At 49.8% G+C, this 23,348-nt stretch overlaps 1 protein-coding gene across 3 annotated transcripts in view; it reads right to left on the bottom strand.

The window, feature by feature from the left end:
• Window positions 1-22,494, bottom strand: part of LOC129854474 (alpha-ketoglutarate-dependent dioxygenase FTO-like) — a 180,939-nt gene extending 158,445 nt beyond the window's left edge. For 2 of the 3 annotated variants that reach the window (XM_055921550.1, XM_055921552.1), the window contains exon 1: window positions 22,391-22,494. In XM_055921550.1, the coding sequence (XP_055777525.1) occupies window positions 22,391-22,477 (87 nt within the window). In that variant the 5' untranslated portion in view covers window positions 22,478-22,494. The remainder of the gene's footprint in view (window positions 1-22,390) is intronic. The other variant, XM_055921553.1, reaches the window with a different exon arrangement.
• Window positions 22,495-23,348: the final 854 nt, after the last annotated feature.

Raw genomic sequence — 23,348 nt, 5'->3', positions numbered from 1 at the left:
TGGTCAGCGTTCACTGTAATGGTTATGGAGGTGGATGGGAGGTAAGTGATAAGTGACTGAACAGTGTAATAAATGGTTAACTGATTGAAACATCTGTAGAGTGACCTGAGAACCAGGCCACACAGGGCAGTAATAATGTGTAACCCCACACCCACACACTGGACCAGGAGGTGGGGATGCATATTCATCTGTCTGGTTGGAGGACTAGCTGGTTACATCCTGATCAGATCAGGTGGTCACTGCTCATGTAGTAAATAGTAGGAGTCAAATATAGTTTTTCAATTGAATATGTCAAAAGGTATTGCAATAGTACACAGCTCCAGTAGAATATGATGATCCTCAATGCTTCTCCTGCCCAAGAGGAAACGCTGATCACCAACATGTATCTTCATCTGTGTACTCCCTCAGCAGCTCAACTCAGTAGTCTCTCTCTCTCTCACACACACACACACACACACACACACACACACACACACACACACACACACACACACACACACACACACACACACACACACACACACACACACACACACACACACACACACACACAGTGCAACGAGAAACAGCAGGCTCTTCCTGCCCTGAGTAGATATTTTCAGTACAGATCCATTCAGGTAGGTGTTGAAAAATGGCCACCTAGCCCTCGTTGCCGCTCTCCCTCACTAATTGTTGTTTGTGGCTGAAGGGGGACATTATTCACTTCACTTAGCGGCAGGTCAGAGGGAGGTGGATTCATTCATATTAAAATGTGTCCATCCATCTAACTGAACACACTGGGACCAAGTCATTTAAAGGACCGGTGTGATGCTGCATGGAGCTGGGCCCGGGCAGACCTTTCACACCCTGTTTAGAACACGGATCTAAGAACATTACCAGCACCGCAAGCAGGGTGATCACCAACGATCATTATTTAAACACACACACACACACACACACACACCCAAAGCACATAGTACTATAGACAATCATCCTGGTTGATGTTCAGAAATGTATACACACCCACACACACAATGACAAGTACTTTATGGAAGACAGTCAAGTAGCTTAAACAGCCATTCAATTAGCCCTCTGTGTTCTCTCTGTCTCTCTCTCACAGTGTTAAACTCAATCTGAGACACAGCCACGGGCAGGTGTAACCCTGTCAGGCGTTAGGAGAAAGCAAAAGAGAGAAAGATTAATCACCCCAAAGTATTTACACATACACCTGGGGTAAGCCTAGACACTGACATCTTGGCACATACAAGGCCTGTCCATTTAAGTGCTTTTCAATGTGTCCACGGTGTCGACATCTATTTCACACTCATCTACACCTGGAAGGAGAAAAAGATGTTTCCATGACCTTTAGCCAAGGTGTCAAATCTGGAGAGGAGAATGAGAGCGAGAGAGCGAGAGAGCAAGAGAGAGGAGACCAGAGCAGAACAGAGCAGATATTTAAGAGCTTGGCCCTGCCTTACATAAGCAGAAAAGGGTGTTAGCCACTTTGGCTTTAATTGTTATTTTGTGGGCAGGCCATAACACTTCTATCAGGATTATGTCGATAGAGAAAGCTTTTTAGTTTTCACCTTCAAATGACAACATGGTTTCATGAGGTCAGCTGTTTTCCAGGCAGAATGGACCATTTTAACACTGACACACATTCCCTAGGTATTCAGATTCAGACACAGGCCAATTTGTTGGGGGAGAGGTGAGGGAAGGGGGGGGGGGGGGGGGGGGGGGGGTGAGGGACGGAGGGAGGGGGAGGAGAGCATTGATTGAAAGACTGTGATTAGCAGTTTTCAGCAGGGTGCGCTGAGGCCATCAAGTTGTTCTGACAGCCTTGTCGCGTCCTGAGGTGCAGTCAAGGAGAAGTCAGTGCTTTAGAGATGTCTCTCTCTCTCCGTGTCTCTCTCTCCGTGTCTCTCTCTCTCTCCACGTCTCTCTCTCTCTCCACGTCTCTCTCTCTCTCCACGTCTCTCTCTCTCTCCACGTCTCTCTCTCTCTCCACGTCTCTCTCTCTCTCCACGTCTCTCTCTCTCTCCACGTCTCTCTCTCTCTCCACGTCTCTCTCTCTCCACGTCTCTTTCCTCCCTCTGTCTCTCTCCCTCTCTAGCTAGCCAGCCACACTTCTCTGGCCCGCAACAAAATCAATATGGCTCTGCAAAGTGCAGGCGGCCCGGGGGAGACTGAGGGCTAGAAGCGGGGCCAAGGCGTCCTCCAGGCCTGTCCCACGGGCAGTGTCAAGGACAGACCCAAGCCGGGCTGGGATACCGCGGGCTGAGGCTGGGGTCTGCCATGCCCCCCTCTGCCCCCTCCCCTGTGTCCGCTCACGCGCCCATCACTCGGCCTGGAGGACAGGATCGATAAGCAGGTGGAGCGTTAAATACTCTGCCCCAGAGGGTGTCCCGCTTCTGGGGCCCAGCCAGCCAGGACTCAGCCTCCTGCTCCCTCCCCCTGGAGGACGGTCTGGTCTGGTCTGGTCTGTCTGTTCTGGTCACACCTGAATTGGATGTTTTGTTCTCAGACAGAGAGACTGCAGATCTCTGACAATAAACAGTTCAATAACAGTTAGAGAAACATCTCTGCTGTGGAATGTAGCAGCGTGGCCCACTGGTCACACAATGTAGCTCCTTAACAGGACACAGGACAACAGAAGTCAGCCACGGGGCATGGGCCTGCTCAGGGAATTGGTCAGTAAGCTACCTGAACACTCTCCTACAGTTAAGACAATACAATGTGTTCATAGCTTTATTATGGACAATATCTAAACCATAATAGAGCAAATAGCAAGACTACTTATTCTAGTTCGCTGTCAATAATTGTCCTAATTCTGATACAGTGAGTGAAACAGATGGGCGATGTTGAGAGGATTGCAGTCATTCCGAGTGTCTGTGTGTGTGAGTGACTGATCACAGTGGAAGTGGCTTGTGTTGCTAATCCAGAAAACAGTGTACGACAGAGTAAAGAGCCAGCTCTGTGTTCCATCCACAGTGTTACCAGCACAAGCTGATCAACCCCTTCAGATGGCAGCTAGTCCCCTTCCCTGTCCTTAAGGATCGAGTCTAGATGATCTGCTGCCTGTCTGCAGCTTCACTGGGGATAAAGATGATTTACAATCCAGATGGAGACTAGGGCTAAATCCGGGTAAAACAGGGCTGATTGTGACATCTGAAATGGCATTGTATTAGCTAGAATCCATTTAGTGAGAAACAAGTTTCCTTTCTATTTCCTTTACTAACCACTATGTACAGGAACAGTATGTTACTAATATCTGAGACTAAAGGAACAGACAAGAACGCTTAGGAAGTGATTCAGTGTTGTTACTGAATCACTACAAGAGAACAAATCTAACCTATGTGTCTCAACTTTACGATTAAGACTCAGATTGCTATTGAATTACCGGACAGATTTTATTTGGGAATGTATTTTAGTTTTCTTCTCAAGCCATCCCATCCATTCCTATTCACTGTTTATTTACGTTCCTTCCTTCACTCATTGTGAACCAAGGATAATATTCTACCAGGAATTGAATGTTTTAATCCTCTTTACACTCTTCCTAGTAGCCTGGATGGTGACAGATTAACAGACCGGACGTTTCCAAACCCTGAGGGGACAGTCTACTGCATGCATGGCTTTAAGTGGACTGGAGGGTTAATATGAAGCCAGTAGAAAAGAAAGCAATGGTGGTACTGAATATTACTGATAAGCTCCAGGTAAATGGTTGGTTCTGATGAGCTCCAGGTGAATGGTTGGTTTTGATGAGCTGTGTGGGTCAGACCCAACTCATTTAGCCTAGCCTGAGACAGAAAGTAAAATGGGACTCGGTCACGTACTAGAAGATGTTGGCTGTTCCCAACGTCCCCCACCCACACTGGTCTGAGGGAAGAGGGAGATATCGCCGTGGTTACTGTTCACACTCCTGCTAATTATTAGAACCAATCAGAAAGGTTAACAGGGCGGAGCCTGAGCAGATCATGTTCTGGGGCATTTAACATCTGGCAGAGATGGAGGTGAATACATTACACACTGGCCTCCTCCAATCCAAATAAAACACTCTTGACATCTGAAGTGTACTTAGCACAGAGGGGAGGGAAGGAGGGAGGGAGGGAGGGAGGGGTGGCGGCGAGCGAGCGAGCATCCCATATGGTGATGTCCAAGTGCCACCTAGTGAAAACCATGTGGCTCGTCCAGTCAAGTGACGGTCCTCCAGGCTCCAGAGGAGAGGGGGTCTGCCCCAGAAAACAGCCCAGACAGGAGGACCCATCTGGACTGAGACAGCTCTGTCACAGGCCTAGCTACCTATGGCACAGTCCAACACGGTCAACGCTAAGAAAGATCTACTGCCACCAATGCCAAAAATTAGACTAGGGACCCAATACCACTAACCTACTTTGCAAGAACGTGCAAGTCAATTTGCAACGGTTATGATTTTAGGTTATCCAAAGGTTACAAGTTAATTCAACCTCATGTAGTATGGTCATTGTTTCTAGCCCTGCTGTTGGTCCTGGCTGCGACGCTGTGTTTGTTGTGATGGAGAAACAGATGTGTCTATGGCTGTGTTTAGTAGCTAAGGGCCATCCCCTCCCACCATTAGTGGAGGTATAAATCACAGCCCTGCCCGTGCCGGGAGGTGAGAGAGATGAGAGTGGAGGTGAGCCTGAAATAATGCTGATGTCCCCCAGGGTCAGACCTCCATTATGGCCGCTTCAAAAACTATTAATCTATCTTGTAGTCACTGGCCTAGAAATAATTACTTCATCTAACCTATGTAATACAGCATGACCAGCAGTCCAGTCAGGTCCAATTGGGTGGGGGAGAGAGGAGTGGGAGAGAGAGGTTGGGGCAAAGAGGGGAGAGAGGGGGAAGGGGGAGAGAAAGCCACAAATTACAGGCCCGTCTCTGCTGCTACTAGGTGACTGATGTACCACTCACCATCTGGATATGGCCTTTACACTAACACTGATTTAGATACACACAAATATATAGACATTGGTCTGGTGAGCCAAGGCACACACACACACAACATTTAATTTTTTTGCAATGTGGTCACAATATACTCAGCAGTCCCTAAACAGGGTCTGAGTAAAATAACTTACTAAAAGATAACAGCCATTCCAACCACTAAAGTGAAACAGCCAGGGAACGGAGTCCAGTATATTCACTCTAACCAACCAAAACAACCCACCAAACGGAACCCCCGACTTCCTAAGTAGTGCACTACCTCTGACCAGAGCTCTATGGGCCCTGGTCAAAAGTAGTGCACTATAGGGTGCCATTTGGGACACAACCAGAGTGTTGTTCTATGTAGTGTGAGGTCGGAGAGAAGTCCACCTCTCTAACCACTGCTCAACATTGCCACCTAGAGATGTAGGAGAAACTGCTAGTCATCACCAACACCACTATGATGGTGAAATAAACCACCACAACATCCCACTACACACACACACACACACACACAGACACAGACACACCATAAAATGGTGTCCGTCTCCATAAATGTCACGGTGAAGTATGGAATGACATGAATAAATACAACAACCATGAGTCTCCAGTCAGTCAGTGGAGGCATGGCTACATCGCTGGCTGTCACAGATGGCATCCCAGGTGGAGATTTAATTAGTTAGGGTTGAAGTCAGTCTCCCTTGTTGTCTGGGGGTCCTCGCTCGGCACGCGCTACTGTAAACATGCTCCATATCCTAATCAGGTGTCACCGCCGCGTTTGATCAGTCTGCTAAAACTTGTCACAAATCCCCGGCAGAGAGAGAGAGATGAGGGGGGAGGAGGGGGACAGAGGGAAGGAGCAGGGACAACAAAAGGAAGGAGCTGTCAGAGGGAGAGAGAGGGGGGAGACGGGAGAGCGTTTGCCCATTAGCAGCATTCTCCATCTCTCTCCGGCTGCCCATAGTGAGGAGTCCCCTGGTGACAGACAGCTCCAGGTCTCTGCTATACAACACAGGGACTTCTCTTCACCACCGTCAGCACTATACACACTAACACACCTGATCACTAGAACAACCACATACTCCAGCTAAACACTCAAGTAGTAAACTAGTTTCTGTTGTTTACCCAAAAAACCTGAGATAAGCCTACAAGCTGCACCCCTTTTTGGTTTCTGCAAACACTTTCAATAGTGTCTCTCTTTCTTTAAAAGCACCAAATCAGAGACAGACACCTCCCCTCCTCCCCTCCAGAATGAGAGAAGACAGCAGGCAGTGGAGTTGGTATAGGAACACACACACCATTAGATACTGTTTACCTTTTATTTATGTTGATATTGAATACATTAGCCGATTGAACCTCCTAAGAACACTGCAGAGTGACAAGCCGGAATCCGTCTTTGTAACTACCATGGCAACGGAGATTACCACAAATAAAAAAAATCTAAAACCTCTGAATAGAACGATACATAAATTAATTAAAGGACACAAAAACAAGCAGAGAATTAAAGTTAGAACATCTGTCAGAGACTTAGCTTCCCATCCTAATACCAGTGTTAGAACATTTATACCCTTGAAGTGAATGATCCCTTCTTTAATTGACAGTCAAGGAAAAGTGTTTGCAGCAGCATCCTGTAGCCACTGATAAGAAAGCGTTCCCCCCCCCCCCCCCCCCCCAAAAACAGTTTAAAGAACCTTGGCACTAATCCCTATTGTCATCCCAGTGCAGTGGAAGGACTTACAAATAGCGATAACTCGACAGAGGCTGTCTGTTCCTGAGGAGTTAGGGACAGGGTAGCCGTCGCATGCTGGAGAATCAGTCACTTAGATTAATACAATCCATACGCGGCATCAGTCAAGCATGACACTAGACTGTCACTGCATTTACATCCCAGTCCATCCCTACCGTTCTATATGACAATGTGTTTAAGAAGGTCCACTCACATCACAAAGAGCCTCTCTCTGTGTGTGTTGGTGGATAACACTCCCAGTCATATGATGTGCTTTACTGGTGATCCTGGAAACAACAACTTTGCAAAGCTTTGTATCACATTTTTACATACGGAATGGGTGCCACTGTCACTCACACAAGTAGGCCAAACACACACACACACACACACACACAAGCACGTAAACTTGTAGAAACAGTTGTTTATTGAGATAGGAATAGGAGTTTTTTTGCTGAAGCTTGCTTTGAGAGCAAATGGGCAGAATACAAAGAGAACTAGACTAAACTGATGAGCGACAGAAGAGGACTAATCTAACCAAAAACTCCACAGATTATCAAGAACAAACAGCAACATAACTGATCAAACCACAAATAAAATGGTAAGACTATCGTGGCAGAATACAAGGCTAATAGATGGCATCTCAGCCAGTGCTGAGCCTCAGTGTTTAGGCTGTACGCCTGTGACTCCTCCACTTCAGCAGTCCTGAGACAAATGACAGTGGCTGCCCTCAACATTACAGGGCCAGGGCACGCATGACACTAGGGCTGACAACTGAACACACCCCTAGCTGCCTTGATAAATGCACACACACACACGCACACACACAGCCCAAAACAGCAGTGACACAACCTCTCTCCCTCCACCTCCCACCTCCCTCTCTCTCCATCTCACAGGAGACAAGCCTGACTTCAGGCCCTTACCCAGGCAAGTGGATCTGACCTGCTGCCCCCCAGTCAGCCTCATCTGAATACACAGAGACAGGAACAGGAGAGGAAGGGAAATCTGCCTATATTATGATGGGAAGAGAGGAGAAGAAGATAGGAGAGGGGGATGAGATGCCGTCAGGGGGCTCTCTTCTTTATGCACGTATGATCATGTGGTTGACAGCACCGGTGGGAAGAATTATGGACTGTTGAACAAAAGGTTGAGGTCTGGCTGGTTGGTGATGTGATGGTACCTAGATGGAGAGGCAGGCAAGCAGCTAGGCAGTGGTGGGCCTGACAGTGGTGGACTTATGACAAGTACCACCGCGCACACACACACACACACACACACACACACACACACACACACACACACACACACACATGGCACCTCCTCGCCATCCGCTCGCACCAAAGTCTGTCACTCAGAATGGGCCAAGAACGCTGCACGTTAGAGTGAGCGTGGGGGGCGGAGAGAAGATTGAGGGGGGTTCTGGTCAGAGGTTAAGCGCAGAGAAGACAGCAATGAAAGGCAACTGTCATGCACCAGCGCACGCTGAGGAGCGCCTGTCTCATGGAGAACATGCAAAGAAGGAATGCTCTCTGAGTCCTGACAACACCCCTCCTCCTCACCCCTATTACCATCACTACCCCACACAGAACACACACAGTACACACACAGTACACACACAGAACTCAGCCCCTCTAAAACAGAGTGGCGGCACCACAGAAGGCAACGCCTGCCTGACAGCATGCCAATTAAACTGGTGACCCCTTCTCTAACATAGCATACGCATGACTAAAGTTAGCTGGGCCCATGAACAAAAACACAGGCTGAGAATCACTGAAAGATGAAGAGGCTACCTGGCTGGCATCAACAGGTATCATGGAATATCCAAAGAAATTATCCATTAAATGGTCTTGGCTTATTTTAAAATGAAATAATCCCTGTAATATCTGACTTCAGGCAGAGAAAGGTATTTTATGAGTGGTGGTTGGTGGGTAAGGCAAGGTAGAGGCAAGGCACTCCAGCTGGCTAGGTTACACTTGGCTCCAGTGATGGGGCAGGGGGGCACTACCATCCTTCTCCCCCCTCAGTCTCCCCTGGGCAGGGTACTACAGTACTACATGCCAGGTACTTTCATTACACACATTTATGGAAAATATCTTATGATGTACAAATTAACAGTTACTATTTACAGGGCCTTATGAAAGTGGCCTCCTGCAGTTTTTGTGAATGGAGGCTATTGAAGCAGTCATCAGAAGCAGATGTTGGCCAAGTCTAACGTTAGCTAACTGCTAGGTAGCTCAGCTTGTTTGGAAAGGTGAGTCATTACAAAGGAAAATAAATTCACAAATAAACAGCAACACCACCAGCCCTGTAATATAAATGGAGCAGGTGGATTCATAGGGAGAGCAGGCCTTCTGAGAGCTACAATAGGTAGGCTAGCTTTACTGCTTTAGGACCAAGAGCAAAAGAAAGTTAACCTACATGATGAACGCCAAAGACAGCCTTGAAAGAAGAGACTGCACCTTAAGTGTTGTCTAGTCACTGTCCTTGTGACAGATGGCCTTATTAGGAAAATTAGATTAAATTAGAGGACTGCTGCAACAGTCTTCTCGTCCTCTCCCATCGTTAGTCTCTGTCTATCTCTACAGTGTGTGTCCCCCCCCTCCACACATACGTACAAATTCAAATGAAAATAATGACCTCCCTAGATTGAAGCCTTGAGTGGCTAATGAACCCCCCTGAGTCCCCTCTGTCTGAGGTGAGTGGATCATTCCCATGTTTATTTAGTACGGCCCCACCACAGCCACACACACACCACCTATTGATCAGATTGATTATTCCATGTATATCACCGGTGATAGGGCTCTGTGTGACTGATGAACTCTGGGTCACACTGACCATAAAGTCATTGACTCTGACAGCTGAGATGATCCATTGTCACAGCAGCTTGTTTGGGAAAATACGCAGACATCAGCAATAATATGCCAATGCTAATATGAACTGCTAGGTAGAGCTGATGATGACATGGGATCTGTCAACAGAGAGGGTCGCCCACAGCTCACAAGCTAACAGCCTGCTCACAACAAAACCTGGGACTGGTGGTACATTTTACTTCTAAAACTGAGCAACTAGGCCGATTTCTGCTGACAATCCAGTTAGGTATTACATCAAAGAAAATCCTGAATAAATGTACCATTTGTCAATTGTAATAAAGTATGAATAAAGTAACTATGTAGAAGACACTAAATCTTTGTTCATCTGCCGGATGAGTTGAACATAGCATCCCGTTATATGTTCATCCTTAGTGTTTTCAACATACACTAAAACCCAAGCCCTTTAGCCAAACCATGTGGATGGACATGCTGTGTAAAGTGTCATCTATCATATGGCTGCTGTGATGGCTAACATCAGGAGAGGAACGTAGGCTATATCCCAGAGTACATCCAAAATGGCACCCTATTACATACATAGCGCACTACTTTTTATCAGGGCCCTGGCCAAAAGTAGTGCAATATATAGGGAATAGGGTGGCATTTGGGATAAATACTTATGCTGGGTTTTCCCTCTGGATGTTTAGTAGGATCACAGATGCTCTTAAACACATACATGTCTGTGGGCCCTGGCCCTGGCAGCTAGGGGCGGCTGTAGACATGGGACCTGAGACACCACAGAGAGAGCAGCCAGGCCGGGCTGTAAAAGTTGATATCCTCCCAGATGCAAACCAAATGTAGACATCATGAACCTTTAAATTGTCCTACATTTAAAGCAGACCACTATAAAAGGGGGTAAGGATAAGAGAAGAGACATGTATGCAGACACACATCTAGATCACGACACATGAAGAGCCATATTATATAGTGCACCACTGTGTAGCTGTTGACAGCGATGTAGGACTACTTACTGAGAAACCAGATTTCAGATAGAAACAGTTAGGAGTGCATCTCACTCCCAGAAAAGGGTATGATAGCTGGTTCCATGTCAGTGCCATTACTGCAAATAAAATGTGCTATAAATTTGCTCTTTGTTGCCAAGAGATGAAAGAAACCCTGTAGCTGGCAAAAACAATGGAAAAAACAATAGCAACCCAAGTCCCTCTTCCATCACTGACACATTGCCACTGCCAGGCATGTGTCTTAAAGGCTGTAGGGTTGGGTTTACCAAGCTGATCTGTAAACAACACAAAAACAGTCCAGATATATCCAGGCTAAGCTCCAATAACTAAGACAAGGTATGAAGAGGTAAAGAAAGGGGGGTGCTTATAGCCACAGACTAATCAACCCTCCTCATCGTTCTCATATCGGATCAATGAACTACCCGGGGCCTTGGGCCCACTGCCACACCACCGCACAGGCACTACATTACACACAAAACTTCATATTCATTCATTGATTTACTTTTCAGAATAGTATATCATTGAACTCCAATGGGACTAAAAACAGAGGCTGGGGCTGAGGTCAAGCCCACTTGCATGGACAGGTGTTTGCACAATATTGATGTCCCAAGCAGAAATAAATGACTAAATATCCCGATCGATACCTAGTTTCCCTAGCCGGCCCTGTGCGACAGCAGATACATAAATACATCTTTATGGCTACAGGAATGGTCCCTAATGAAGAGTGGATAAATGCTCCCCTGAAGGTAAACTCTTTGATTAGCTGAGGCCAGAGGTGACGCCCGGTTGGGGAGGGCAGAGGCGATATGCTGACATGGAAATGCCATACCTTCTATTGCCTGAGGAGTCTAATGGTTAAGAGGGGCTAAGTTACTGAGGGGCCAACAAGGATATGACAGGTCACAAGCCTTGAGCAGGTCGTTCTGTGCTGCCTGACCTGCTTTCCATTTGTAATGGTAATAGCATGGATCAGCAGCATTCTCAATCATACTCATAGTCAATAACGCACATATTGTTTCAATTCTACATGTAGCCTAGCTCTGTTTTGACTGTGTCACTGGGCTGGAGAGGATACTGTTGAAACAAATCCTCTGCATTTCATCTCCAGCCACCTCAAGCACGAAGGCCCTAGCTCTCAGTGGTTAAGACGTATGAAAGAGGGGACATGAGACTGTAATCAGGCCAGACCATCATCGTCATCATCATCAGGAGCAGCAGTACTGGGCTCCGGCTCTCTGTCTCTCTGTCTCCCTCATGGTGAAGAGACAGTGGTGCTGATGACACTAGATAGAGGATCTGGATGGAGCTGCCTGCTCTTATTTACAGCACAGCTCAATTACCCAGGACAACACCAAGCAGGCTCATCACTCAGCTTTCCCTTCACTGCTCCACAGTGACCAACAGGGCCATAAAGAGGGAGGAACCAGATCATTCCCTGCTCCTTAATTAAATGAGAGCAAAGCTGTTGACTTAATTTCCCTCCTCTCCGTAAGCAGACCCTCCTCTTCCTCAACAAAGCAGTCCCCACCCACATTGAGCTGGCCAGCCCTCCAACCAATGAAGACCTCCCGGTCATCATCCCTGCTCGGCCCTAAATCAACAGCTGGATAAACAGCCTCCACGGTGGGTTAGTGCCGGTCCCCATGCAGTCACAAGAGGCCGAGGGCCGGGGGGCTCCAGGGGGCCGAGTCAGGAGCCGGATCGACACCTCAACAGCGATAAGTAATTCTGTGTTGGATTAGCAGCATGATGGCCTAATCAATACAGGGTGATACACTCAGGCCATTAGGAATGCAGGGAGGAAATGGCCCCCTCTGGTAATAAAGCAGGCCTTATGTCTGGCTGTTCCTTCATCAGATCTCTCCATTAGTGTAATGGTACTATTATCAGCCACAGCAAAAGACGTATTTTACCAGGGAACCTTTTTTCAGCCGGACGGACCGGGCCGTGCTGGAGGGGTCTGACGGAGTCAGGGAGGGAGAGCCATGCAGTGAGGAGTGGAGAAATGTCCTCTCTCTCTCCATCTCCCTCCTTCCCCAGGCCCGGATGTAAATCTCTCTTTCCATCTCCCTCCTTCCCCAGGCCCGGATGTAAATCTCTCTCTCCATCTCCCTCCTTCCCCAGGCCCGGATGTAAATCTCTCTCTCCATCTCCCTCCTTCCCCAGGCCCGGATGTAAATCTATCTCTCTATCTGCCTCCTTCCCCAGGCCCGGATGTAAATCTCTCTCTCCATCTCCCTCCTTCCCCAGGCCCGGATGTAAATCTATCTCTCTATCTGCCCGGCTCCTATGTATTCCTAAGCGTGTTTTATGTCAGCTCCCAACACTATTTCTCCATTATTGGCTCATTAATAGAACTAGCAGTGTGTTAGTGGTGGGTAAGAGGGGGGAGATGGCCGCCAGAGCAGGGGAAAGGTGCTGAATGTGTTGAATGTGACATCCCTCCTGCTAAAACAACCAGAGCTGACATGACAGCACACCCGGCATTAGTCGCCATAAATAGTTACCTTAACACTAATTCACCGGGTACATTTTATGGGGGGGGGATTGATTAACCATGTCTGGATGTGTGGCCACATAATCAGCTTTTACCTCTAGTTGTTCATTTAACAAGGGAAACACAAAACATTTTAATGAGTGTTGAGGAATGAAATACCCTAAACAGCACTAGCTGCCACAACCAGAGGAAACCAATGAGGCTGATCTGAGCGATGTGCTGGGCTCAGCCAGGACCTCAGCACAACATCTGCTGACCCTATGTGGTCATTACTTAGCCTGACATTCCCCTGAAATATATTTCCACTTTTTCTTTTCTCCATCAACACTTTATACACGTCATCACAGACAGCAGCTATCGTCAAGGAAGTAGTTGAGGGTCAATTCCCTTTATATTCTGTTTACGCAGGACGTGTATATAAAAATGCATATACCTTTATTTCTAAAATAATAGACATGTGTCAAACCATGAATTTCCTTTACAATAACCTGCTGACATTAGTGAAAACACAGGCTATTGATCACAGTATATTACAAGTAGGCCTATTAGTTAGGCTTTTGAGTTGATGAGACAGACAAACATGAGACAGTGCTCCTCTCAGAAACATGGGGAAGACATTTTGTCCTGCACGTTGTATTGGATGTGGTTAAATTGAGAGTCAGCCTTTTTAAAACAGGTTGGGAGTTATGTGCAGTAGGCCTTCATGATAAATAGCTTGCCTTCACTAAACTAGCAAAATGACAGGGGGAAACAACTCACTGACTGAGTCTAACTACAAACACACTCACTTATGAGAATACAGTTATATCCCCATATCCCCAGTTATTACATATGATGATTAACTGAACCACTGCACTGTGTCCCTGGGATTAATGCAGATACTCTAATTTAGAACTGTTCTGTGGTTTTCCAGCCATTTCACCATTACAATACCCCGTCCTCGTTCCTCAATCATCCTTTTATTATTTGTCTAAAAGAGGAAGCAGAACCATTAGCTAGGTCTGTGTCTGTGTGTGTGTCTGTGTGTCTGTGTGTGTGTGTGTGTGTGTGTGTGTGTGTGTGTGTGTGTGTGTGTGTGTGTGTGTGTGTGTGTGTGTGTGTGTGTGTGTGTGTGTGTGTGTGTGTGTGTGTGTGTGTGTGTGTGTGTGTGTGTGTGTGTGTGTGTCTGCTCCATGCTGCCTACACCCACCTGGGGGCCAGCTGGAAAGCGTTCTCGCTCTCATCTGGTCATCATGGCCGCTCTCTCAGCTCTTCACAAACAGGAGGAACCACGTCCTACATAGTTTCTGTGCTGTCAGACATGATCCAAACACATGTGGCATGGCAGACTGTGGCGCGGCCAAGGCTGGGAGCTGCCGGGACTGACTGACTTGGAGAGAGCAGACCTGGGCTCAAATACTATTTGAAATTGTGCAAAAACTTTGAGTGATTGCTCTAGCCTGCCTAGAGTGCCAGATGGGTGGGGCTTGCAGTGTTAGGACTATTATATTGGTCCAGTAAGCCAGTCAAGCTCAATCACAGATAAAGTGTTTGAAACGATTTTGAATAGTATTTGAACGCAGGTCTGGATGAACATGAGCAGAGCAGTCTGCATGGGCCCAGCAGTAGGAGTAGCTAAGGAGGTCTGGATGAGCCTGAGCAGAGCAGTCTGCATGGGCCCAGCAGTAGGGGTAGCTAGGGAGGTCTGGATGAGCCTGAGCAGAGCAGTCTGCATGGGACCAGCAGTAGGGGTAGCTAAGGAGGTCTGGATGAGACTGAGCAGAGCAGTCTGCATGGGACCAGCAGTAGGGGTAGCTAGGGAGGTCTGGATGAGCCTGAGCAGAGCAGTCTGCATGGGCCCAGCAGTAGGAGTAGCTAAGGAGGTCTGGATGAGCCTGAGCAGAGCAGTCTGCATGGGACCAGCAGTAGGGGTAGCTAAGGAGGTCTGGATGAACCTGAGCAGAGCAGTCTGCATGGGACCAGCAGTAGGGGTAGCTAAGGAGGTCGGGATGAGCCTGAGCAGAGCAGTCTGCATGGGACCAGCAGTAGGGGTAGCTAAGGAGGTCTGGATGAGCCTGAGCAGAGCAGTCTGCATGGGCCCAGCAGTAGGGGTAGCTAAGGAGGTCTAGATGAACCTGAGCAGAGCAGTCTGCATGGGACCAGCAGTAGGGGTAGCTAAGGAGGTCTGGATGAGCCTGAGCAGAGCAGTCTGCATGGGACCAGCAGTAGGGGTAGCTAAGGAGGTCTGGATGAGCCTGAGCAGAGCAGTCTGCATGGGACCAGCAGTAGGGGTAGCTAAGGAGGTCTGGATGAGTCTGAGCAGAGCAGTCTGCATGGGACCAGCAGTAGGGGTAGCTAAGGAGGTCTGGATGAGTCTGAGCATAACAGACTGCATGGGACCAGCAGTAGGGGTAGCTAGGGAGGTCTGGATGAGCCTGAGCAGAGCAGTCTGCATGGGACCAGCAGTAGGGGTAGCTAAGGAGGTCTGGATGAGCCTGAGCAGAGCAGTCTGCATGGGCCCAGCAGTAGGGGTAGCTAAGGAGGTCTGGATGAGCCTGAGCAGAGCAGTCTGCATGGGACCAGCAGTAGGGGTAGCTAGGGAGGTCTGGATGAGCCTGAGCAGAGCAGTCTGCATGGGCCCAGCAGTAGGGGTAGCTAAAGAGGTCTGGATGAGCCTGAGCAGAGCAGTCTGCATGGGACCAGCAGTAGGGGTAGCTAGGGAGGTCTGGATGAGCCTGAGCAGAGCAGTCTGCATGGGCCCAGCAGTAGGGGTAGCTAAGGAGGTCTGGATGAGCCTGAGCAGAGCAGTCTGCATGGGCCCAGCAGTAGGGGTAGCTAGGGAGGTCTGGATGAGCCTGAGCAGAGCAGTCTGCATGGGACCAGCAGTAGGGGTAGCTAGGGAGGTCTGGATGAGCCTGAGCAGAGCAGTCTGCATGGGCCCAGCAGTAGGGGTAGCTAAGGAGGTCTGGATGAGACTGAGCAGAGCAGTCTGCATGGGACCAGCAGTAGGGGTAGCTAGGGAGGTCTGGATGAGCCTGAGCAGAGCAGTCTGCATGGGCCCAGCAGTAGGAGTAGCTAAGGAGGTCTGGATGAGCCTGAGCAGAGCAGTCTGCATGGGACCAGCAGTAGGGGTAGCTAAGGAGGTCTGGATGAACCTGAGCAGAGCAGTCTGCATGGGACCAGCAGTAGGGGTAGCTAAGGAGGTCGGGATGAGCCTGAGCAGAGCAGTCTGCATGGGACCAGCAGTAGGGGTAGCTAAGGAGGTCTGGATGAGCCTGAGCAGAGCAGTCTGCATGGGCCCAGCAGTAGGGGTAGCTAAGGAGGTCTAGATGAACCTGAGCAGAGCAGTCTGCATGGGACCAGCAGTAGGGGTAGCTAAGGAGGTCTGGATGAGCCTGAGCAGAGCAGTCTGCATGGGACCAGCAGTAGGGGTAGCTAAGGAGGTCTGGATGAGCCTGAGCAGAGCAGTCTGCATGGGACCAGCAGTAGGGGTAGCTAAGGAGGTCTGGATGAGTCTGAGCAGAGCAGTCTGCATGGGACCAGCAGTAGGGGTAGCTAAGGAGGTCTGGATGAGTCTGAGCATAACAGACTGCATGGGACCAGCAGTAGGGGTAGCTAGGGAGGTCTGGATGAGCCTGAGCAGAGCAGTCTGCATGGGACCAGCAGTAGGGGTAGCTAAGGAGGTCTGGATGAGCCTGAGCAGAGCAGTCTGCATGGGCCCAGCAGTAGGGGTAGCTAAGGAGGTCTGGATGAGCCTGAGCAGAGCAGTCTGCATGGGACCAGCAGTAGGGGTAGCTAGGGAGGTCTGGATGAGCCTGAGCAGAGCAGTCTGCATGGGCCCAGCAGTAGGGGTAGCTAAAGAGGTCTGGATGAGCCTGAGCAGAGCAGTCTGCATGGGACCAGCAGTAGGGGTAGCTAGGGAGGTCTGGATGAGCCTGAGCAGAGCAGTCTGCATGGGACCAGCAGTAGGGGTAGCTAGGGAGGTCTGGATGAGCCTGAGCAAAGCAGTCTGCATGGGACCAGCAGTAGGGGTAGCTAGGGAGGTCTGGATGAGTCTGAGCAGAGCAGTCTGCATGGGACCAGGAGTAGGGGTAGCTATGGAGGTCTTGATGAGCCTGAGCAGAGCAGTCTGCATGGGACCAGCAGTAGGGGTAGCTAAGGAGGTCTGGGTGAGTCTGAGCAGAGCAGTCTGCATGGGACCAGCAGTAGGGGTAGCTAAAGAGGTCTGGATGAGCCTGAGCAGAGCAGTCTGCATGGGACCAGCAGTAGGGGTAGCTAAGGAGGTCTGGATGAATCTGAGCAGAGCAGTCTGCATGGGCCCAGCAGTAGGGGTAGCTAAGGAGGTCTGGATGAGCCTGAGCAGAGCAGTCTGCATGGGACCAGCAGTAGGGGTAGCTAGGGAGGTCTGGATGAGTCTGAGCAGACTGCATGGGCCCAGCAGTAGGGGTAGCTAAGGAGAACTGGATGAGTCTGAGCAGAGCAGTCTGCATGGGACCAGCAGTAGGGGTAGCTAGGGAGGTCTGGATGAGTCTGAGCAGAGCAGTCTGCATGGGACCAGCAGTAGGGGTAGCAAAGGAGGTCTGGATGAGCCTGAGCAGAGCAGTCTGCATGGGACCAGCAGTAGGGGTAGCTATGGAGGTCTGGATGAGCCTGAGCAGAGCAGTCTGCATGGGACCAGCAGTAGGGGTAGCTAAGGAGGTCTGGATGAGCCTGAGCAGAGCAGTCTGCATGGGACCAGCAGTAGGGGTAGCTAAGGAGGTCTGGATGAGCTTGAGCAGAGCAGTCTGCATGGGACCAGCAGTAGGAGTAGCTAGGGAGGTCTGGATGAGCCTGAGCAGAGCAGTCTGCATGGGACCAGCAGTAGGGGTAGCTAGGGAGGTCTGGATGAGCCTGAGCAGAGCAGTCTGCATGGGACCAGCAGTAGGGGTAGCTAAGGAGGTCTGGATGAGCCTGAGCAGAGCAGTCTGCATGGGACCAGCAGTAGGGGTAGCTAAGGAGGTCTGGATGAGCCTGAGCAGAGCAGTCTGCATGGGACCAGCAGTAGGAGTAGCTAGGGAGGTCTGGATGAGCCTGAGCAGAGCAGTCTGCATGGGACCAGCAGTAGGGGTAGCTAGGGAGGTCTGGATGAGCCTGAGCAGAGCAGTCTGCATGGGACCAGCAGTAGGGGTAGCTAAGGAGGTCTGGATGAGCTTGAACAGAGCAGTCTGCATGGGACCAGCAGTAGGGGTAGCTAAAGAGGTCTGGATGAGCCTGAGCAGAGCAGTCTGCATGGGACCAGCAGTAGGGGTAGCTAAGGAGGTCTGGATGAATCTGGGCAGAGCAGTCTGCATGGGCCCAGCAGTAGGGGTAGCTAAGGAGGTCTGGATGAGCCTGAGCAGAGCAGTCTGCATGGGACCAGCAGTAGGGGTAGCTAGGGAGGTCTGGATGAGTCTGAGCAGACTGCATGGGCCCAGCAGTAGGGGTAGCTAAGGAGAACTGGATGAGTCTGAGCAGAGCAGTCTGCATGGGACCAGCAGTAGGGGTAGCTAGGGAGGTCTGGATGAGTCTGAGCAGAGCAGTCTGCATGGGACCAGCAGTAGGGGTAGCAAAGGAGGTCTGGATGAGCCTGAGCAGAGCAGTCTGCATGGGACCAGCAGTAGGGGTAGCTATGGAGGTCTGGATGAGCCTGAGCAGAGCAGTCTGCATGGGACCAGCAGTAGGGGTAGCTAAGGAGGTCTGGATGAGCCTGAGCAGAGCAGTCTGCATGGGACCAGCAGTAGGGGTAGCTAAGGAGGTCTGGATGAGCTTGAGCAGAGCAGTCTGCATGGGACCAGCAGTAGGAGTAGCTAGGGAGGTCTGGATGAGCCTGAGCAGAGCAGTCTGCATGGGACCAGGAGTAGGGGTAGCTAGGGAGGTCTTGATGAGCCTGAGCAGAGCAGTCTGCATGGGACCAGCAGTAGGGGTAGCTAAAGAGGTCTGGATGAGCCTGAGCAGAGCAGTCTGCATGGGACCAGCAGTAGGGGTAGCTAAGGAGGTCTGGATGAATCTGAGCAGAGCAGTCTGCATGGGCCCAGCAGTAGGGGTAGCTAAGGAGGTCTGGATGAGCCTGAGCAGAGCAGTCTGCATGGGACCAGCAGTAGGGGTAGCTAGGGAGGTCTGGATGAGTCTGAGCAGACTGCATGGGCCCAGCAGTAGGGGTAGCTAAGGAGAACTGGATGAGTCTGAGCAGAGCAGTCTGCATGGGACCAGCAGTAGGGGTAGCTAGGGAGGTCTGGATGAGTCTGAGCAGAGCAGTCTGCATGGGACCAGCAGTAGGGGTAGCAAAGGAGGTCTGGATGAGCCTGAGCAGAGCAGTCTGCATGGGACCAGCAGTAGGGGTAGCTATGGAGGTCTGGATGAGCCTGAGCAGAGCAGTCTGCATGGGACCAGCAGTAGGGGTAGCTAAGGAGGTCTGGATGAGCCTGAGCAGAGCAGTCTGCATGGGACCAGCAGTAGGGGTAGCTAAGGAGGTCTGGATGAGCTTGAGCAGAGCAGTCTGCATGGGACCAGCAGTAGGAGTAGCTAGGGAGGTCTGGATGAGCCTGAGCAGAGCAGTCTGCATGGGACCAGCAGTAGGGGTAGCTAGGGAGGTCTGGATGAGCCTGAGCAGAGCAGTCTGCATGGGACCAGCAGTAGGGGTAGCTAAGGAGGTCTGGATGAGCCTGAGCAGAGCAGTCTGCATGGGACCAGCAGTAGGGGTAGCTAAGGAGGTCTGGATGAGCCTGAGCAGAGCAGTCTGCATGGGACCAGCAGTAGGAGTAGCTAGGGAGGTCTGGATGAGCCTGAGCAGAGCAGTCTGCATGGGACCAGCAGTAGGGGTAGCTAGGGAGGTCTGGATGAGCCTGAGCAGAGCAGTCTGCATGGGACCAGCAGTAGGGGTAGCTAAGGAGGTCTGGATGAGCTTGAACAGAGCAGTCTGCATGGGACCAGCAGTATGAGTAGCTAGGGAGGTCTGGATGAGCCTGAGCAGATCAGTCTGCATAGGACCAGCAGTAGGGGTAGCTAAGGAGGTCTGGATGAGACTGAGCAGAGCAGTCTGCATGGGACCAGCAGTGGGGGTAGCTAGGGAGGTCTGGATGAACCTGAGCAGAGCAGTCTGCATGGGCCCAGCAGTAGGGGTAGCTAAGGAGGTCTGGATGAGCCTGAGCAGAGCAGTCTGCATGGGTCCAGCAGTAGGGGTAGCTAGGGAGGTCTGGATGAGTCTGAGCAGAGCAGTCTGCATGGGACCAGCAGTAGGGGTAGCTAGGGAGGTCTGGATGAGCCTGAGCAGAGCAGTCTGCATGGGACCAGCAGTAGGGGTGGCTAGGGAGGTCTGGATGAGCCTGAGCAGAGCAGTCTGCATGGGACCAGCAGTAGGAGTAGCTAGGGAGGTCTGGATGAGCCTGAGCAGAGCAGTCTGCATGGGACCAGCAGTAGGGGTAGCTAGGGAGGTCTGGATGAGCCTGAGCAGAGCAGTCTGCATGGGACCAGCAGTAGGGGTAGCTAAGGAGGTCTGGATGAGCTTGAACAGAGCAGTCTGCATGGGACCAGCAGTATGAGTAGCTAGGGAGGTCTGGATGAGCCTGAGCAGATCAGTCTGCATAGGACCAGCAGTAGGGGTAGCTAAGGAGGTCTGGATGAGACTGAGCAGAGCAGTCTGCATGGGACCAGCAGTGGGGGTAGCTAGGGAGGTCTGGATGAACCTGAGCAGAGCAGTCTGCATGGGCCCAGCAGTAGGGGTAGCTAAGGAGGTCTGGATGAGCCTGAGCAGAGCAGTCTGCATGGGTCCAGCAGTAGGGGTAGCTAGGGAGGTCTGGATGAGTCTGAGCAGAGCAGTCTGCATGGGACCAGCAGTAGGGGTAGCTAGGGAGGTCTGGATGAGCCTGAGCAGAGCAGTCTGCATGGGACCAGCAGTAGGGGTAGCTAGGGAGGTCTGGATGAGCCTGAGCAGAGCAGTCTGCATGGGACCAGCAGTAGGGGTAGCTAAGGAGGTCTGGATGAGCCTGAGCAGAGCAGTCTGCATGGGTCCAGCAGTAGGGGTAGCTAGGGAGGCCTGGATGAGCCTGAGCAGAGCAGTCTACATGGGACCAGCAGTAGGGGTAGCTAGGGAGGTCTGGATGAGCCTGAGCAGAGCAGTCTGCATAGGTCCAGCAGTAGGGGTAGCTAGGGATGTCTGGATGAGCCTGAGCAGAGCAGTCTCCATGGGACCAGCAGTAGGGGTAGCTAAGGAGGTCTGGATGAATCTGAGCAGAGCAGTCTGCATGGGACCAGCAGTAGGGGTAGCTAAGGAGGTCTAGATGGACCTGAGCAGAGCAGTCTGCATGGGACCAGCAGTAGGGGTAGCTAGGGAGGTCTGGATGAGCCTGAGCAGAGCAGTCTGCATGGGACCAGCAGTAGGGGTAGCTAAGGAGGTCTGGATGAGTCTGAGCAGAGCAGTCTGCATGGGACCAGCAGTAGGGGTAGCTAAGGAGGTCTGGATGAGTCTGAGCATAACAGACTGCATGGGACCAGCAGTAGGGGTAGCTAAGGAGGTCTGGATGAGCCTGAGCAGAGCAGTCTGCATGGGACCAGCAGTAGGGGTAGCTAAGGAGGTCTGGAGAACATAACAGCCTTTACTTTCCTCTATTTCTCTCCATCTAATTACACAACCCACAAACACAGTACATCCAGACCAGAACACACCACCCCTAATCACAGCCGGCCTCTTCGGCAGTGGGGTCTGCTACCTAATATAAAGCCTGGGTATGCCCAAAATGTCACACCTTTCCTTTGATCAACTATTTCATTCTCAATCCTATTTTTACACGAACGCCAGTCAATGCCGTTACTATTCATTGTTTTGAACAGCATCCCTGGACAATCCAGCAGCCATCATAGTCCTTTCCGTTTCAGATGAGCCTAGAATTATTACCTGCAATAGAATTGTACCACTCGCACAGAGCCAGAAACTGCTCTCCTCCAACTCACGGTATAGAACACACTGCAACCACTCACCCTCACCCCCCCCCCCCCCAATACAATTATGGAGCAAGATTATTATTTATGATTGAGGGAGTCTGACTTGAAAACATTGAACATCTAAAATATAGGGGATTTTTAACATGCAACGTGTCTAAATCAATATTCAAGCCTTCAAGGCGATCCAATCAGTTTATTGTAGCACAGTCTACACCCATGTCTAAACTGTAATACTGAAAGCAAAAACACTGTAGGCCTATCTGTAACGATAAAGCTGTTAATAACAGCGATGCTCCATTGTAGGTGAATGAAGAGGAAACCACAATAAAACCAGAAATCATGCAGGCTGATGTGTAGCTACATAGACAACTGCAGCTTTCCAGCCTTCAAAATGACCCAAGCATCACCGCATTTGGAACATAAAGTTCTCAGAGAACGAGTCCACTGTGTATTTGCCAGAGCTAAGGGAGAATAACGCTATGAATACCTTTCTTCTCTTCTCGCTCTCACTGCCACCCGATCGTTTCATGTTTCCTAGAGTTGTGTTTACACACCCGCGTTCACTGCAGCTCATCTTGGTATTTGTAGTTCCAACAGAAGAATTACAATAAAACTTATAGCGCTATTAAATAAACAGAGCATATAAAATGAACGGGTGCCTGTAATAACAATCTAGCTACAAAGACGGGTTATGAAATAATACCTTTCTGATCACAATCTAGTATTAATTTGCTTCGAATGAAAATGGAAAACTTCATATCCCGACGCACGGAGAAGAGGAAATACGTTCAAGCGTAATTTGACTCAGCCGGATGGGGATTCTTGCTGCGTAGTGCGCACAGCAGCTACAATAATACTAGATCTTCAAATCATATGTAAGCGATACCATCCTCACAATAACGGTGAGATAATTGTATACATTTGGTAAATCTTGCAGCTGCTCTTTTGATGTCGATGAGCGCGTTCATTATAAAATGCACACAAGTACTTTAGCAATTAAACATGGCAAAACAATGGTTTAAAACACAAAATACTACAGCACGTAGATCAAATAAAAACGAATAAAGTAGCTGAAATAATGATTGCCAATAATAGGGGTAAACTTTAATGAAATGTATTTCAACATGTTGTGACATTGTCACTTATATTTTCGAATAGGCCTAGCCAATACATTACAATGAGATTTTAGAAGAAATAGCAAAAGGTTTGTGCAGTTTGAACTTTTTTTTTTTGCTGCTTGGGTTTTTTCTTGTGCAGTCTAAATCAAAAGCAGCATTTTGTAACTCGTGTAAAAATAGCAATCATGCTTTGAACATGCTCCAAGACTCCAACACTGCCAAGACTCTTTCAACTCTTGCATCTCATATCCAGGTGCTTTACTGCGAAAAGGTATTGGCTGCCTCGACATAGACAGACACACATCACATTCTACTCACTACCCATTG

This window comes from Salvelinus fontinalis, chromosome 4 (genome assembly GCF_029448725.1).
Source record: "Salvelinus fontinalis isolate EN_2023a chromosome 4, ASM2944872v1, whole genome shotgun sequence".
Classification (NCBI taxonomy): domain Eukaryota; kingdom Metazoa; phylum Chordata; class Actinopteri; order Salmoniformes; family Salmonidae; genus Salvelinus; species Salvelinus fontinalis.
Note: the sequence above shows the minus strand (reverse complement) of the source record. Positions and strands in the feature narration are given on the sequence as shown.